The 19,075-nt window shown below is 47.5% G+C and overlaps 1 protein-coding gene across 1 annotated transcript in view; it reads left to right on the top strand.

The window, feature by feature from the left end:
• The first annotated feature begins 641 nt into the window (after positions 1 to 641).
• Positions 642 to 19,075, top strand: part of BCOR (BCL6 corepressor) — a 38,896-nt gene continuing 20,462 nt past the window's right edge. The window contains exons 1-7 of the mRNA XM_010181787.1: positions 642 to 773; positions 2,303 to 2,381; positions 3,303 to 6,134; positions 6,835 to 6,888; positions 7,334 to 7,517; positions 15,517 to 15,798; positions 16,201 to 16,554. Of these exons, the coding sequence (XP_010180089.1) occupies positions 688 to 773; positions 2,303 to 2,381; positions 3,303 to 6,134; positions 6,835 to 6,888; positions 7,334 to 7,517; positions 15,517 to 15,798; positions 16,201 to 16,554 (3,871 nt within the window). The 5' untranslated portion in view covers positions 642 to 687. The remainder of the gene's footprint in view (positions 774 to 2,302; positions 2,382 to 3,302; positions 6,135 to 6,834; positions 6,889 to 7,333; positions 7,518 to 15,516; positions 15,799 to 16,200; positions 16,555 to 19,075) is intronic.

The raw sequence follows: 19,075 nt of genomic DNA, 5'->3' as shown, positions 1-19,075 counted from the left end.
ACCCACTTACTATTTTTAACCCCTTTCTCCAAGTTAGTCATGTGCAGACGCTAAAGGGGAGGTTTTTATTTAGATCCCTTCTGTGGCGGCGTCTCTTCGGTTTTAAGTCCTTGTGTGAAAGCTTTATCAGCAATCAGCGTAGCTAATACACACGGTATGTGGCTGTTCTTGCGATGCGCTCCTGCTCCTGTGCGTTCCCAATGCGGGGCCTTTGTCAGCGCCCGTGGGTTGTTTCACGTGTTCCCCCAGTGTGCGGAGTCTCCCTCCTTGGTTGAACCTCTGTGAGGTGAAGATTTGGGGACTGGTGTGTGTACTTGGCCGGCTGAGTCATTTCTTGTTCAAATGAATTGCAGTGGAGAAACTTTTATTTGTCGATAGCCTGGAATGATTCTTAATTTTCTGGATGTGCGCTGGGGAAAAGATCCATCTCCTCTGACCTATAAATGCCCTCAATTTGCTCCTTTATTGCAGGGTATCTCCCTTAGCGGTTAACGTAGGCAGCTCACTCCCCGCACCAATCCTGCATTCATTATTAATTACCCGGAGGGAGGCTGGCTGCTCCGCCGTGATGTTTGCACTTCCTCCTAGACAAATCTGCTCAACTTTTTTTCCCCTTTTATTTTCTTTATATATTTTTTAATAGAATATAAAACCGTGAAGAAAAGCAGCGATTTTTAAGAAGACGTCATGCTTTCTGCAACTCCCCTGTATGGCAACGTTCATAGCTGGATGAGCAATGAAAGGGTCCGCATGTGTGGAATTAATGAAGACAGGTAAATATTTAAGCTTCTAGCAAGTTAAACCACACTGTAATTCTGCAGCGTGAGGTCTCAGAGTTCGCTCGCTTCCCTCATGCTGGAGTAGTTAGCTGCTGCCTTGCATCGAGATCAGCCCGGCTTGTGGGGGGAGAAACAAGACGTGCCTGAGAGCAGTGGAGCAGCCACTGATTTACTATTTAACAGGCAACCTGGGTCAGTGAAGCGGGGACGTCCTTTAAAGAGATTACTCCCCAAAGCAGCCTCTAAACGCGCTTTTGCAATTAATTTATTATTTCGCATTTGTGAAGGGGAATTAAGCCAAATAGTGCACGCGTTCTTGCAGTGACTCTGTACGGCAGAGGGGCTCTTGCCCGTGCCTTGGCGTTCCCTGCCTTCAGATCAACCGCTTGTCCTGTGAAATGGGAACAGCGGCCTATCCATCTCCCACAAGTGAATTTCTCTTTCTCCTTTTTTTTGCTGAATATTGTTCATTTGATGATGAAAATTACAGTCTTTAATAATTTTTTGGTGGGTTGATGCAGGCACTGACTGGTGTCCTCTTCCCTTAAACCCCAGCTTTTTAACAAGTGAAACGACACTGAACAGAAGCTGCAGGTACGCCTGTGGTTCTCTGTGCCAATTTTGTGTGGTTTTAGTGTTTTTCTGTCTTTTGAGTCTGTGTTCTCACTGTTGTGTGAAAAGACTCTAAGAAGCTAGAGAAAGTTTTTGGTCTTTGCGGAGAAAAACTATTTGCAAGCATAAACTGGAGGAAAATGGCCAAACGTCTCACTGTGCTTTCGCACCTTCTCTCCCCATTTTTCTCTCAGTTATTTAGACATAATATTTTTACGTGCTACTTGCAGGAAATGCGAGTCTTTTAAAAAAGAATAAACAAATACATTAAAATCGCATTTCTGCTTTAAGGTGATGATGTGCCTTTAAGCACTTTGATTGAAGGGAGTTCTTTTGGGTAATGCTGAAACTTTCCTTCTGCTGCATGTCAGCGATTTTTATCCCTGGGATTTTAAATTTGGCACTAAGGTATATTCTTTATCAGTGCTTTCTGTGATAACAAGTCCCAGTGCTGCAACACTGGTATGGCACAGATGTGCAGCTCCCTCTTTAGCATGGAACAGCTGACGTTCGTATGATATTAGCGTGTGTGTTCTAATTTTCTCCTCAGTGGCGTTTATGGACGGTAGATGAACAGGATATGTTTAAAATTGGATATTCTTTCCTTGCAAGAAGAAAAGAGCGAGGGGCAAAGGAGAAGACCTTGAAAAAAATCACTTACATTGGAAGAGGTTGCTCTGAGGTGTGCTTGGTGTGTTCTCGCTGTCAAAGCCCTTTATGCTTGTTTTCAAATGCTCCTTGCCCAAAGTAGTTGTTGTGCATCAGTATGGAGAAGGGTAAATATGGTGAAGGATAAATATGGTATCATATGGGTCTTCTCTAGGGGAATCAAAATGCGGAGGTGATATAATCTGGTGCTGATCTGAGATGCATGGGTTGTTTTCAAATAGTATGCTTCTGTTTTTTAATAGGAAAATTCCCGTTAACGATGGCGATGCACCGAAAAGCAGACTGGAGTTGAGGGAAGAAAATCACCTAAATCACAGTGTGGTAAGAAATTTATAGTTTCATGCTGCAGCTGAATCTGTGCCTGTCCTCTCCACCTTGTCTCCCACCCCGGGGTATTATTACATGATCCATGCGGAGAAATGAACTACCTTTCTGTTGTGCCTTTAGCTGAGTTTGGGCACATATGGGTCGTTTCTGTGACAGAAACAGTGAAATGGGACTTTTTCAATTTATCATGTTAATCTCTTGACACTGGCTTTGTGGTGTTGTGTTGTTGTGTGACATCATATTCTTACTCTCACTCTGTTATGAATAATGTCATGCAGCATATCCACATGTCTAACAGGAATAGTTCATGTAAGTGTTAACTACATCAACGTTTCAGCAAAGTTGGTGGTTTTTTCCTTCTCTGAGTGTATGTGGGGAGCAGCAAGTGGGAAAGAAATTCGACAGTGAATTTTCCTTCATGCCGTGTCTTCAGATGCCTTGTCCTGTGAATCATGTGGCAGTGTTGAGCTCCAGAGCAGAACTGTGGCAAAGGCAGAGGTCCTGGAGGTGGGGGAGGAGAGGTTCTCCATCCTTTCCTTCCCACTTTCTGTGCCACCAGCCCACATCGTCTTGCTCTGGTGCGGATGGGGCTGAGGAGCTGGTTGCTGCACAGGAGCAGTGCCACTGAGGATCATCTCTGGGCCATGTCTGGCTGCATGGGCTGTGAGTCGTCACGCGTGTGCTTCTAACCAATGGATTTTGGGAGAGACTTGTTTTGATGTTTGTTGTGATATATATATTGCTCTGTAGGTTCCTGTTCTGCTGTTCTCCAGCATGATGAGCCTCTGTAGGTTTTCATGACACACAGGGTGTTTGCATTGGTATTGTTTCTCCTTCAAATGCTGACGTGTCTGTAGCTTGAGTGGTGGTCATTGTAGCGAAATGTGAAAGTAACGTACTTTTTGTTCTGTGAAGGTGGATGCGACTGCAGCACATCGCATTGACAGTCTCGCAGCTCTGAGTATGGACAGGTCTGGACTCATGCGAGAAGGACTCAGAGTCCCCAGTAGTATTGTCTATTCCAGCTTGTGCGGACTCGGCTCTGAAAAATCACGGGATGCTACGGGTTCAATAGCTGGGCTCGGATTTGCTCCTGAAAGAAATCCAGAGATACAGTTTAAGTCTAATCCCCCTGAAGTGGTGGAAAATGCAGCTGTCTCTGGAAAAGCCCCGAATGGCTTCAGCGCTATATACAAAACGCCACCTGGAATACAAAAAAACTCTGTCCCGACAGGAGAGACGCTGGGTTTGGACCGAGCTGCAGGTGACAAGCAGAGTCCCCTCGGTGTCAATGGTGCTAGTTACCTAAGGCTTCCCTGGGTAAACCCCTATATGGAGGGCACAACACCCACCATATACCCTTTCCTTGACTCACCAAATAAGTATTCATTGAACATGTACAAGGCATTGCTACCTCAGCAGTCCACCTACAGCTTACCGCAGCACCTGGCTTACTCGCCTGTATGTACGAACGGTGAACGTTTTTTATACCTGCCTCCTTCCCACTACGTTGCCCCCCACATCCCTTCGTCGCTGGCATCGCCCATGAGGCTCTCAACTGCTTCAGCTTCACCGGCGATCCCACCTTTGGTGCACTGTCCGGATAAGAGCTTGTCTTGGAAGATGGGTGTCAGCCCCGGCAACCCCGTCGACGCGCACACCTATCCCCACATCCAGAGCAGCAAACAGCCCCGGGTCCCTGCCGCCAAGCCGGCCCCTGCCAACATCCCGGCGGACCCCGCACTCCTGCTGCCACACTCGCCCCGGCCGTCCCCCCGCCTTCCCCTGCCCACCCAGGTAGGGGGGGATGCCTACGCCGATTTCCACAAACACTTCCCCAGGATCACCACCTCTCCTTCCTCTGCTGTTACCCTCCCAAAGCCCTATGTGAACGTTGGCGGTGAATTTCCACCCTCCCGCCTCTCCAATGGGAAGCTTCCCAAAGGCAGTGATGCTGGGGAGGCACCCCTGCCGGCTGCCCCCCATGTACGGAAAGCCAGCCATGACCGGAAAGACAGCAGGTCTCCCCCGCTCCTGGAAAAGCAGACCCCGACCAAAGACGTCACCGACAAACCACTGGACTTGTCGGCGAAAGTTGTCGATGCGGAAACCGCTGGTAAGTCAGACCACGGTAAAAAAATGACGCCGACAGTGCTGGTGCACAGTAGGACGGGAGGGGGGACGCACTTGCCCAGCAGTGACATCGTTCAGAAAGAAACTATTTCTCCTGGGAACGGCTGCCCCATCTACAGGCCTGAAATTATCAGCACGGCACCCTCCTCCTGGATTGTTCCCGGGCCCAGCCCCGGCGAGGAGAGCGGGAAGAGTGTCCAGCTGAAAAACAAGGCGCTGGACTGGGTAATCCCACAGCAGCGGAGCTCCTCCTGCCCCAGAATGGGCGGCACGGAGGCGGTTGTCGGCAGTGTTTCGGGGACGGTGTCAGCAGGAGGGCGGCCAGCGTCAGCATCACCGGCTCCCAATGCAAATGTGGATTGCACCAAGACAGCCAGAAGCTCCACAGAGAGCACCGCCTCGGTCATACAGCACGTCGGGCAGCCCGTTGCCACCCCCACAAAACACAGCAATAAGGTGGCCAAATCCTGCAGCCAGGAAGCCAACTTCAAGACGAGCGAGACCACCCTGGCTTCCAGCCCCATCTTCCTGCCGCCCAACGAGGCGTTTCGCTCTCCGCCTCTGCCCTACCCCAGGAGTTACCTCCCATACCCGGTGCCGGAGGGGATAGCCATCAGCCCTCTGTCCCTTCACGGGAAAGGACATGTGTATCCGCACCCCGTCTTGCTGCCCAATGGCAGCCTCTACCCTGGCCACCTGGCTCCCAAACCTGGCCTCCCCTACAGCCTGCCAGCGGGGCGGGGGGAGTTCATGACCTACCAGGACGCGCTGGGGATGGGGATGGTGCACCCCATGCTGCTGCAGCATTCGGCTTTGGAGATCAATAAGGATGAGAAGGCAGAAAGAAGGTCGCGGTCTCATGAGAGGGTCCGCTATGAGGACCCGGCTCTGCGGGGCCGGTTGCCGGAGCTCCTTGAGAGCAGTGGGAAGATGCATTTCGAAGTGCCCGGTGACAAGAGTGTGAAATTGCACCAGAGCTCCAGCCATGGTAAAAACTCGACCAAAAGTGACAAACACCTCTTCCCAGATCTTCTGCGAGATGAGCAAGAGGCTAAAAGCGAAGCAAATGTAACGAAAGCCAGCTTTGCTAGCGAAAGCAGTAATCAGGCTAATGACCCTACAAAGCACAAGGTAGAGCAGGCGTCGCAGCACAGAGATTTTATTGTAATGAGAGAGGAGTTTGGAAGAAATAATGATCTTCACGAAACCTATAATTTCAAGCAAGCCCAGAGTTCATCGGTTTTTGGCTTAAGGAAAGAAGATTTATCTGTGAGCCAGCCTAAAGAGAGAGTGACGGTCCAGCCTGCGCCCGCTTTCTTGGAAAGCGCTCACGAGAACGATGCTCCGACTCTGGCTTTTGGCAAGGTGCAGGAGGACGCGAAGCCATTCTGCATGGGGACCGCGCCACCCAGCATCGATGCCAGCCAGACCTATACCAAAGACGGGGCTGACGACGCAGAGTCGGCCGATGGCAAAATACTGAAACCCAAGCCATCTAAGTTGGCCAAGAGGATCGCAAACTCTGCCGGTTACGTAGGTGATCGATTCAAGTGTGTGACGACCGAATTGTATGCAGACTCCAGCCAGCTCAGCCGGGAGCAGCGGGCGTTGCAGGTGAGTCCGTGCGGTCCAATGGCCGCCGCGCTTTTTGTCATTATTTCTCTGTTGCAAGTCACAGTCAAGTATTATTAAGGCTGAGAGAAGCAGCGCAGGTGGGGAAATCAGAAACTTTTTCGTTAGGGCATACTTGCCAGAAACGGTTTTAAATAGCAAAGTAAGTTTGTTAGTGAGGGCGAGGCGATGCAAAGAATAGTATGTATGGCTTTTATGTATGTACGCGCTAGTAAGCTTTAAAGGGCTTTTACTAAGATCTGATTAAAATGTTAATGTACGTATGAAATGTTTGTGCAGTTATGGAGGGGATTCGGACAGGCATGCATGTTACCTTGGCGCTAGCAGTGGCTGTAATTTCTCGGCCGGCCTGTAGTGCCAGCCAGCAAAGCGTACCCAGAAGTTGTGATTAGTATGCCAAACGTGCCGTTTGATGGAGAGGAGTCGCAGCCATGTATTAGCGGGTCTCAGGCAATGTTTGCACCAAGTGAACGCGTAGGGAAGAGTAGGAGCGGTATTGAGGTTGATGCTGAGGGATGACAGACAGATATTGTATAGGAATATCCTTAAGATATTTTACTTTTAATGAAAGGATGAGTTAAGCCAAATTGTTTTGCATTGTTAAGAAAAGAATTGGTTTATGCTTATAAAAATGGATGAAATTATCTAAATGATCCATTGAGTGCCCATTTTAATTACATAGATGGAAGGATTACAAGAGGACAGTATTTTATGTCTACCTGCTGCTTACTGTGAGGTCAGTTCTTCAAATTTTTATTACTAGACTCTTACATAAACCTTTGAGTTTAAATTTCATTTCCAAATACACAAAGGGAAGTTTGTGGGCCATAGTCGTCTTTATTCATTGTATGGTTTTGTGTTGTTTTGTTTTGTTTTGTTTTTTGTTTTTGTCTCTTTTTACCTCCAAAATGGAATGTTTTTGTTTTATATACAGTATACATTTATATATATATATCTTTTATATATATATCTATACTTATATATGAAAGAATTGTGTGGCTATTTGCATATAGATGCTAGAACACTGTTTTATAAGTCAGGTGTGTTAAACTACCCTAGCTATCTGTCTCAAACCTTGGTTTTGAGCCGATTTTTCTTTGGAAATACTTTCATATAAGGTAAGGTAAATGAAGTAGCTTTTATCGCAAGACCTTTTTTTTTCATATCAATTCTCTTTCTAGCGTGCAATGATGCGCTTCTCAGAGTTGGAGATGAAAGAGAGAGAAGGCCAAACAGCTACCAAAGACTCAGAGGTCTGCAGATTCAGCCAGGCAGACTGGGAAAACTTGAAAGGAAACAGTGAAAAGAAGCCAAAGTCTGTCGCTCTGGAAGATGCCATTGCTGACCAAAATGACAATGACAGATGTAAGCGAATTTAGATGGCTTTCTGAAGCGCGTATGTGTCTCTGTGCCGTGGCAGCTTGCAGAGAAGCTGTGCGGACGGCGTAATCTTCGTGTTCTCGCGGTGTTTGTTGCTGGTTAAAGTCACTGCCCTCAGCCTCCACAGGTACGGAGCTGCCTTGGCTGGCGCTCTCCGTGCCTGTTTTGGGGTCTGCAAGTTACTGGTTAAGGTTGTACCTGTTTTTCAGGAGATAGTTAGCTGTCACCAAAGTTACTGTCTCAAAGAGATCGTCTGTGTAATTGATGAAGTACCACACCAGCCAGTGAAACGAAAGCTCTAAGATTGTGTTTTAAATGCAGAAAGAGTGAGAGGCAACAAGGGGTCCAGCTTCCTGAAGGTACTGTAGGGCTGGGAAATTCCAATGTTGCAGCATGCAGGCAAAGCAAGGAGAGAGGATAGGAGGGTGATGGGGAGCGGGAAGGGATGTGATCTGCCGGGGTGGGTTATCCCAAAAAGCTGTCTGTAAAGGTCCTAACAAGGAGAGGCTGGTTTGCCTGGGTGACTGCTTGCCATGGTGGCCAGGGATAGTGCTGGCTGGCACAAGGCCTCGTGGGCAGGCGGGGGGGGGGCTGTGAAATTCCCTGGGGGGGCTGGCTGCTCCCTGTGGGCGGTGGCAAGGTGTCAGAGGACTATGGAAAATCCATGCTAGCAACATTATTCTAAAAGTAAGATAAACTTAAAAGTGAATTCATAGATCCTATTAGGGGATTTTTTTTACTGTATGCAAGAAAAAGAATTGTTTTTTTTGACTCTTGGTTGATGTGACATCAGTTTCCTAATTTTTTTCTTTTACCTATATAATTAAGGAATGGATCAGTTCCTCCTGCTGCTGTTTTTGTTTTTAACAACTTGGAAAAAAATATGGTGAAAGTGTAGCAAAACAAGAGGAAACACACTGCGGATTGCATCGTGTGTGTGTGTGTGTGTGTGTGTGCACTGTGTGACTTGGTGGTTAAGCGTGCTCTTCTGTAGGTGGAGATTCATGAGTAGGGCTAGTAGAAAATTTCATTCAGGCAATTTAATAACTTTGAATTATTGTTCTGGTCTTTGGTTAATGCTTTTGGCAGAGAGCATGCTGGTCAACCGTACTTGCTCGGTTACTCACCTAAATCAAGTTACTGTGGTATTGCTGTCACTGAAATAACAACCTCAACAAAAATCAGCCTGGCAAAATAGCAAGGGAAAGTGTTAATTGTGGAAGTGGAGATGATACCAAGGTGGGAAGAACGAAGACTCTGAAGACTCAGCCCCCTGCAAGCTGAGTGTGCTTTGCCTTCTCCAAGCTGTATTGAGGCAGCTTTAGGGAGGAAGGCACTGCTGCCTTTGCAGTCCCCATGCTAAAGCTGAGAGCTTGGCAGGCTGCTGCCCTGGCTCCCCTCCTTGCTCCTCAGAGGACTCAGGGTGCCCTGGTGATGTCCTCTGTTAAATCCCACTCTGGATGTACTGGGAAGCATAAAGAGCAGTAGCAGCAGGGTCCTGTCAGCTTGCTCTGGCTGCAGGGCAAGATGTATCGCTCGGGGGAGAGGGTGATGGTGGTCTGAGGGGTCAGGGTGGCTGCAGGTTGTGAGGGACAGCCTCCTTGGGGGTGTGGGACATGCTGCTCGTCGGGGGAGGTGCTGTGGGGAGGAGGAACCCTGGAGCTGAAACAGCCCCCCTCTCATCCTTGCAAAAGGCTGATGATATGATGCGTCCTTAAATTAATCATTTAATGATGTCTCCGGCACTTTAATCTGCTGGCTAAAATGTGTTTGAGACTATTAAATAACTGTTGGAAGCAGGGAAAGTATGTTCAGTCTTATGTTAGTTCGTTCTTCTCCTCTGCTAATTAGCTCTGACTTAACAGGCTATTTCAGAGTTTGGCCGAGTGTCTGAACCCTCGAAGTGCAGATCTGTTCTGCTGAGGGAGCTCCTCTTCTGTACAGCAGCAAATACTTACTGGTAGAGATTCAGCTCTCAGTAAAAGTTTTTTATCGTGGTGATTCACCTCCTGCCCCTTGGGATAGCAGCTGATAAATCAGGAAGCTGAGTTTCGCACTTCCTGAATGCCGCTAGTGTAGTGGCTTGGGGCTCTGATAGGGCTTGAGCCACCAGCGGTCTCGATGCGTCTCTTGCTGAGTGACTGGCAAAGGAGTGATGGGCTCTGCCTGCTCTGCCCCTTCCTTTATCACCAGTGAGAGACAGGGCTACTTATTTCTTGCCTTCCCTTTCCCTCTTAATTTCTAACCATGCTGTAGGTGTGTTTGGCTTTAAAGCTCTCAAATGGGACCTAGCTGATGGTTTGCAACCTCTTCCGTTTTCCTTTCCGCAAGGGATCTTGTTGCTGAAAAGACGTTTCACTTTGTTCTACGTAGCGTTGGTCCAGCGCTGGCTAAAAGCAAAGTGACCTGCCTTTACATGTGCGAACGGGGAATTTAGGAGTCAAACCGGTGAGCTGTTAGGCACGACCCCTGCCATGAGCGCTTCACCTGCCTGGTGTCGGTGGGGAAGAGGAAAACCACAACCGAAACTGTGATTGTGACCCGAAGGCGTCTCGCAGGGCTCCTCCGCTGCCTCCTCAGTGTGGCTGGGGGCGGGGCCTGGGGGGGGCCGGCGCGGTGCTGGGGGGGGCGCGGGGGAGCCGATGGGGCCCTAGCAGCTGCTCGCCCCCTCAGCTCCTCTAAATCCACCAGTGCGACGGCAACAACAACAACAACAAAAGGCTCAGTTACACAGGCAGATGATGCTTACAGAGGCATCTGATAGGATGGAAGCTCCTTTTTTTAGCATGCCCTGGGTCTTGCTGATTTTCCTACTTTTATAGCATGTGTACAGACTTTTTTTGAAGCAAACCGAGTCACAATATCCAATTCCTTGAACTTTTCATCTAACTTGGTGGTCATGGCTTTCCTGTACCAAGAGCCTTCTTAAGCTTCACGGTGCCTTCTGGAGAAGGGTAAAAAGGTGATTTTGTTTTGACACCCCCCCCCCCCCCCAAGGACTGATTTAAAAGATGTGGCCATGTTAGCTAATTAATGAGCAATTAAAGCTAAGGAGTAAAGCAGAAGTGCTTTAATTCTCTCCCATCTCATTTAGGTTTTGCCAGGCGTTCTGAGAGCAGCCGCGAAGCTGCTTTGTTGCCAAGGTGACTTGTAAATGTTGCTGAGGCGATGCTGCTCCGGTGCATTTCCATAGCACAAACATGATAAATTATGGGATGCTTATGTCATGAGTCATAGGATTGTTCAGAGATCAAGTGATTTAAGCTATTGGCACGGACACATGCATCAATATGGGCATGGGCATGTGATGATCGCCTGTCGGTCCATAACAAAGCTCTTCTAGCGGTGTTGAAAAATCATACCCGAGCGTGAAAGATTGAATAAATTCTACAAGCTGTGAATTTCTTAATCGGGGAGTGTAATGTTACCCGTTTATCTGATTTTTATAGGAGGAAGACACTGTCCATTCAAGCCTTAGCTGGGAAAAATAAGACCTGATATGTTAAAAGCCTGATTATAAGGCATGAGGAAAAAGTTAAAACAGTTTCTTTGTGTGAAAGTAAATGGTGTAATGTGCCAAAGCCTTTAGAGCTGACCTTCAGCGTCTGAGCAAGGTGCTGGTGTCCCTTTGCGTGGTAATCCCCTGCTTTGCGTTTCATGCTGGACTGTGTGTATACCTGAACAAATGAAAGATGGAGGTGGTAAACATGTCCTTTGCCCTGGTCAGTTATTACCTTCCTGTGATGGGACATAGTGCAAAGAAACACAAACAAACAAAAAAGAAACAAAACCCCAAACAAACAAACAACACCACCAACAAAACCGTCCAAAAGTCTGTGCAGGGAGAATGGTGGTTGCTTGTTTGTGCAGTGTGGTAGGCTTGGGCAGAAGGAAACACATGTGGAAAGCTCCCGAGCAGAGGTACTTGGAGGGACAGATGAAATCAGCTGGGTTCCCTCTGCCCCATGGGATGCTCAGAATTGGATCCTGAAGGTGACTTATGGAATTTCTTACTGTTGTGAATACTGGGTTTTAGCATTTGGATAGTCATTACCATCCTGGGATGAATAAAGGGTGCCTTGCTTAAGTGACTGCAAGGAGAGGCTGCTTCAGGGAAGAGGAAAGGCTGTTTTTAGCTGCCATGTTATTTGAACAAAAGAATCACACGGCTCAAATGCTAGGATGTATTTCCTTGTTTGCATTGCATGGGAGGGCCTGGTCTCAAGCAGCTGACAGCAGCAGGAAGATGTTAAAATGAAGGAAAGTTTTTTTTTGGTAGCATGTTTGTGTGTGTGTAACTGTTTCTCATGAGATTGTAACACGTGCACTAAGGAGATGCTGCTTCAGGCAGGAACCATGTGGGAAGAAGCATCTTCTTAATTCTTCCTTGTTTCTAGTTGGGTAGGACAGTGAGAAATGGTTTGAGTTGTTGGTGTTGGTTCTCACAGCTGGTGTGAGACTGGCGAATGCTGGAGGCTGGAGGAAGGAACACGTTTAGGAGTTTAATCTCCTTTCTCATAGAGGTGTGTTGCTATGAGAACTCGGCATTTATCCTGTGTTTCTGGCTACCTCGTCGCTGTTTGAATAATGATGATGCGAAAACTCTCAAGTATTTTGTTGTTGTTTTCCTCAGGCGGAGAAAAGGATGTTGTAGATACGTGGCGGGGGGAACAAAAGCAAATAAATTCTTCTTGTCCTTGTTGGGCATGCATGATATGCTTATATTGCCATGCCTCATGTTGACATTTATATCTTAATTTGGGGAGACATCGCGTCTGATCCGAGTTGCTTGCAAAACAGTTTGAGGACAGAGTGGAATCCAGTGGTAAAATATTAATAGAGCCTGGGCTCCATGAGGCGGTCGCCGCTGTGCCGAGGGGAAAAACCTCTGGGTGTGCGATGCATCCATGCAGGCTGCATAGAGAGCCTGACAGCCTGTGGGTTGTGCCGTGTCCCCAGCAGCGAGTGACCTTTGTTCTTTCGCAGCGAAAATCTGGCTGTAGGAGAGGCGGGGAGCGTCACTGGCAGAGCAGAGAGGCAAGGACGCAGCTCCCCGGCTTCGCCATCTCTGTCCTCCCGTGTTGATGCAAGATGATTATGCAACCCAGATTAACGTGCGGAGATGCCGCTCCTCTAATGGTCTTAACTGCATCTAGCGAGACGGATTTCAGAGGCACGTGTGCGGCAGGCAGTCCTCGAGAGAGATTTTGGGCTCAGTGGCTGAGGAGATGTAGCACTGGTCGCCTGAGGGGTCCCCCTCAGATGTGACAGGAGAGCGGAGGCAAAGGTGTCACAGAGCTGGTGGCAGTGAGGGCTTTTTGGATGAGCTTCCAATAGGTGTGTGTTGTTCTTGGCAGCACGTGGAGCCCCAGAGAAACGCCGTTGGTGACGAGCTCTTAGCAAGGTTCCAGCAAATGTCTCTCCCCTCCTTTTTATTTTTAGCACGGACGATCTGAGTGAGCGGCGCTCGGCATCCCTGTGCCAAGTCCTCTCACAGATAGAGAAGGAATTAATCTGCAGCGGGTCGCTCTCGGTGGTGGCAGGCTGGAATTAGCTTGCTGTTTCCTGCAAACCCCAAGGATTAAGGCCATCAACCCCCCCTCCTACAGCCTGCTACTTCCTCTGACCCTGCGAAAGCTTCTCCGGGAATTGGTCAGGATGTGCCTGCCTTTTCTCAGGCCAGACAGTGTTAGGAGCAGGGAAGCTGTCCCGATCTAGGGACTCCTGGCGTGAACCATGGTGTGGTCGCTGGTACCGCTGGAGATGCGAAGGCTATGAGTGCCCTTACCTGATTGGTTTGGGGAAACTGAGAGTATAAGTATAATGTTTCCTTATGTAAGGGGGAAAAATAGCAGATTGCATTAAAAATGTAAAATGAAATCCGATAGAAGCATTTCTAAAGTGATACTTAAAACGGGGCTGGTCCAGCTGCTTTTATGCTATGTGAAACAGGACTGCTGGTGCTGTTGATGTGGCTACAGGGTACAGCTGTTGGGCAGCATCTTCATGCCAGATGTGCAAGTTTGAGGTGTTTCGAGATTCATTCTGCTTTGGGAGGACACTGGCGATTTAGACGCACAGTCGTAATAAGCTGAGATACCCATTTTCTGGAACATGTCATCATTCCTGGCTGGAAGAACTGTGACAAACTGCGTTTTAAAGTCTTGAAGGGAGCAGGTGTTGGCCAGACGGCCTTGTGGAGAGGAGAGTCGCCAAATAGTAGAATGGCCCGAGCATCCCGCCTGCCTGGAAAAAGTCAACTTTTGTTTTGATTTTTCTTGGCTAAATATCTTCTGCTGGTTTATAAAGCAGCCCTGAAGGCAGCTTCCCAAGCAGCATAAAAATGATGCTATGGTATCTTCTGGTGCCTGCAAACATCTCCAGAGCCCTAGGTACTACTTGGAGCCATTTCCAAGTTGTGGTGAAGAGAAACCTCATCAGAGGGGTGTGTTCCCCTGCCTCCCTTCCCTACGCCTTCTCTCCCATGGCAATGGGTATTCCAAAGAATGTTGTGAAACCAGGTGGTGTTGGGAGAGCTGTAGGAAGGTGCTCCCAAGATAAGGCAGGATGTGGACAGTGCCTGGATGCTGCTATGGTGGGTCTCAGAGGTCATGGGAGGGGAGAAGGGGTTGTGGGGGAACAACGTCTGCCCTGGCAAGGGGGAAGAGCAGACATTGAAGGCCAGGCTGTACGAGGGAGGAGGGAAGGAAAACAGAGTTGTCAGGAGTCCAGGTGGAAAAACCAGCAGATGTGTTTGCAGTAAGGGAAGTGGGAGAAGAAGGAAGGGAAAGGAGGAGGACGAGGGAAAGGGACAGTGAGCTGAGGGCACGCGGGACAGAGCATACGGATGATTTGTCAAACAGCGGCAGACACATGGAAGGAGTGTATTGGTCAGCCAGGAGGGCTGAAACACATGGGAAAACCAACTTGTTTGTGAAGATTGTAAATAGGAAGCTGATTAACCGTGTGGCAATCTGTGCTCCATGTCTGCCTAACTGTATCTTGGCTAGTTGGTTAAACCCAAGAAAAAATAACTATTCAAGGTGATGATTAAGTGTCATTTTAAGTCAAGCATCCATTTAAAACCGCTTAAGCTGTCTCTAAATTTGGAGGAATGGTATTGGAGAGGGAAAGTTGAAGTTAAGGCAAGCATGGCAACGTGGGTGTTTTTGTGGCTAGTTTTTGTCAGACTAGTTTCTAGTAAACTTTTCAAAGCTCGCCTGCTCGCTGGTGCTGGAAATATTCCCTGAAAAAAGTGAGGTCTTTTTTAAAAGGAGGTGACAAAGATCATGTGGCGTACAGTGACTGGCTGGTTACTTGAAGTGAGGAAGCCTTTTTATAACCTTGGATTCAAGTAGTGCTTTTTGCAAAATATCACAGCTATTCTTAGTGGTATTCCCGTGTACGTGTGTGCGTGCTCCATGTCCCATTTATATCTCCAGAAGAAGGAATGAACGCTTTTAAGTGAGACTCTGCAATTCGATGCAAGAAGTTAGGGAAGGATAGGAATTAGCGAAAGACCAATACTTTATTATCACCAGAAGGTATTTTTGAAAAGGAAGTCATTGCAAAGTGGAGCTTAGATTATTACTTATTGCTGTTTGGGGGGGGGGGCGGAGTTTGAGGTTGCTGTCTAAAAATGGCCTGTGCTTTTAATATCTAAAGATGTTTTGTTATTTAAAAAAGCGCGCTGTGACGTTTCTATAGAGACAAGTATTGTGAATATTGTACTTCTTAAATTGATGTGAAAACAACACAAAGTATCGCACTTTTGTGGGTTTTGTGCTTAACTGTTGAGAAAACTGCTGCCTTAGGCTGACTGGAGGAGACTTGGTTCCAAAGTACAATTTTGTGTTTATTTGCATGCCTCGTGAGCCATAAGTCATGATGGAGTTGACATTGAAGAGATCAGAGAGCATAGATTTCTCACAATGAACTGTTTTGTATTTATTAGGTCTTGTGGTGTTTGTTGCTTCGTTTTTAGGTAACTTTACTAGTGCAGAAAACAACCAAGGTCACTTTCTTGAAACTCCAGAGGAAAAAGATCTCTCAAATGAGAAATGTTATTTAGAGAGACATTCTATATATGAAAAAGCGGAAGACCAGCCAACAGAAGATATTGGCCAGCATCCATGTCCATGTCTGGACAGGAAGCGTAAACACTCTGGTGAGAGAGTGCAAAATGATGGCAGCCAAAATGAAAACTTTGTGGATGAACTGCAGGATGAACTTATATCAAAAACAAAAAAGAAGAAGAACTCCAAAGGTAAGACAGCATTTTGCTTTGGTCTCTCTCAAGGAATGTCTTGTGAAAGGAACGTCCCTTTGGCTTAATGTGTTTCCATTTTTGAACTTGATAGTTACTGATGTGAGCACTGTCATCTCACTTAAAATTATAGCTATGTATATATATGTATGTATATATATGTGTGTATATATATATGTATGTATATATAAAAAGCTTGGTATATAAGGGTAAAGCACTAGTCATTGGACACTGTAGCCACAGCAGTGCAAGTTACTGTAGTGCATGTAACCCTTAATGAGCAAACCTTTAAAATGCATAGTGTGGTGCTAAAGCTGAGATTATATGCCCCGAAAGTGAAATGTAGCTTTTGTTTTAAGTTGAGGGGGCTTTTTGATTAATTTTTAGTTATTTTTCCATTAGATGACTGGCCTGAGAGGGAAATGACAAACAATTCCTCTAACCACTTAGAAGAGCCCAATTGTAATGAGGTGACCAACCTGAAGGTGTGCATTGAATTAACAGGGCTCCATCCCAAAAAGCAGCGTCACCTGCAGCATCTTAGGGAACTATGGGAGCAGCAGGTGTCACCAGAGAGATCCCCGTCCGGCAAGTTGGGCCGGCAAAGCAGGAAAGATTTAGCTGAGGCTGTTCAGCCAGAGGCCACTGCAAAGGTCAAAGACTTCACAGAAGAAAGGCACACCAAGAAAAGGTCAGAGGCCAAAAGCAATAGAAGTTGGTCTGAAGAGTCCCTCAAAACAAGTGACAATGAACAAGGTATGCAGAGACTACTAGGGAAACCAGCTGGCTTTAGCATTTACAGTGACGCATGCTGCCACCGATGTTAAGGAACTGTCGAGAGCTTTTCTTTTTTCTTTAAATTATATATATATATTTCTGTCCATTGTATAAGGACTGACACTTCCTCTTTAAGAATCACTGTAGCTGATATTTGGCAGACAAGAAAATGTGTTTGTGTATGTGCGTGTACCTATGTGTTTGTGCATGTGTGTGTGTGTGTTTTGGCTTTAAATACTCTTTCATAGATAACGCGAAGATGAAGTTTATGTCTCTAGAGGAGAGCTGGGTGGGCGGTGTACAAGGTGGACATGCTTCTGGGCGAGGGAGGGAGCAAACGGGCTGCTAGTTGGTGTAAGAGCGTTTAACCTCATGTAACTTTTGAGGGGCTGTGACCCTCTGAAACAGCGTCAGCCCAGCTAGCAGCTCTTGATCTCGGGAACCCAACGCCTCCAGCACCCTCAGCACTGCTGGATTTCCCTGCCTTTCCTAGGACATATGCTCAAGAGCAAAGCTCATCCTCTTCCTGAAGAGGAAGCCTTGCTGCTTTGACCTGTGAATGTCCTGTAAACCTCTGTGGCCCCACTCCCCAGCCCCTTGGCAGGGATCTTCCCCACAGCTCTTTCCTAAGGGGTGGCTTACTTAAAGCACATCAGCTTTCCTTGACTGGTTTCTGGCTGCTTCTTTCCCCCTCACTGTACTTCCTCCTTTTCCGCATCCTCTCCCCCTTTTCTGCCCATTCCCTATGCGGGGGGAGAGCCCATGGAAGCACTCAGCCAAATTTTCCTTCGGATGGACAGGTCACTCTCCTGTCCTGCTGTCCTTAGCCCCTGGGCACATATTCTGCTCTGCTGCTTTTTCCCTTGCATGCAACGTTTGCTGCCGTACCATGGTTGAGAGGCTGGTCCCTGCACCTCATTGTGAATCACGACTCCTCTGGGCATAGCAAGGGAGCTCTTGTCTCCTCTTTTGGCTTTTCAGGTAGAAGGTTGCACGTATTTTTCTTCTTTCCTCTCCTCCTCTCACCCCTCCAAGTCCTCTGCCTGCTTTTGAGGAAAGGCTGTTTCTGGAAGAGTGAGCTCCGAGTTGGAGCTCCTTCCTCCTTCAGAGACCTGGGAGCTTCATCAGACTGTTAGACATTCACCCTCCAGCTGGCCTAACCTGTAGTTTAGCTCAGCTCCCCTCAAAAGAGAGAAGCACGGGTGGATCCTTTTCCCATGCCACGAAAAGGACTGAGTCCAGGTCATCCTGCACTGGTGAGAGTTTTCCTGGGTAGCATCTCCAGAATGTTCACAGGCAAAAGCATTGGCTTCCCTGCTGTCCTAAAGCTCCTCACCCATCTTTTCCCTCAGTAGGATTATCTGAGGACAGAAAACCCCAAACTTTGATGCTTATTGATGGGGAAGGTTCTCCAGAAGGATTTGTGGAGCAGGAGATCAAAACTTAGTTTAAAAGGAGCTTTGACTCTTCCTCCCTTGCTTTATGTGCTGCCTTGGCAAGCATGGTATCGGCTCAGACATCTCTGCCCATCGCCTGCTCCCCTTTGTACTTTCAGAAAGAGATACCGTGTAGAGATTAAACGAGGGTCACTAACAAGAAGCTGCATTGTGTAAGGATGCTTTAGCTTTCCTCAGCGATGTCTCCCTGTGGCAGCAACAGGCTTCTCTAACGCATGACCTCGGGAAAGAAAAAGAGAGGGCTCTCGATTTATGCACCGTTCCCAAAGGCATTCAGATTCAGTTGCCCCATGGCTATGAAAAACCTCTTGGTTTTGGAAGCTGCTATAAAACTATAAACCTGACTAAATTATGCTTCACCATTCATTGTGCATAGGCACTAGAAATCATTCAGATAACTTTGCTGATGCTCTTCCAGCCTTGTTGAGGTGTAAACGTTTGAATCTCCTTCTTCTTAGTTCACTAGGATGAGGACATTTTTCCCCATTGTGCAACAGAGCATCCTCTGTGTGACAGTCATATGGGGATGGAGACTTCCAGCTTATCTTTCTTGCTCAAGACTAGTCCTCAAATTCTTCTTAAACAAGCAGATACTGTGAATATGAGAATATACCCTATTGCTCACAGCTTTTTTTCTTCACTCTGGGGCTGGAAACGGCTGTTCCCAGTGCCCAAGATTCTGGTTCTGGAAAGCTGGTTGTACCCCAAGAAGTGGACTGTAACAGGGCATTGAGGTCTCCTCCTGTGCCCGTGAAGCCTTAGTCTCACAGCAGGATGATTTGCTGCCTATGCCTGCAAAACTCGGGAAAGACAGAGGGTGCTGGCTTCTGGGCTTGTTCAACCCGGGATTTTAGTGTGGGAGTAGGCATGCATTGCATTGCAAGCTGCCACTGGGCTGTTACCCCTCTGTCCCCAGTCAGTGCCTGCTGGCTGGGTGACCAAGTGGTGGCTGCTGGAAATGTTCCCCTGGTGACTCTTACAGCTGTCACCTCTTTACAGCCTCACTAGTGGGTCAGAACCATGAAAGCCAGGATGCAACCCGC

This window comes from Mesitornis unicolor, unplaced genomic scaffold (assembly GCF_000695765.1).
Source record: "Mesitornis unicolor isolate BGI_N332 unplaced genomic scaffold, ASM69576v1 scaffold5873, whole genome shotgun sequence".
Taxonomy (NCBI): Eukaryota; Metazoa; Chordata; class Aves; order Mesitornithiformes; family Mesitornithidae; genus Mesitornis; species Mesitornis unicolor.
This window is presented reverse-complemented; position numbering and strand designations above follow the sequence as displayed.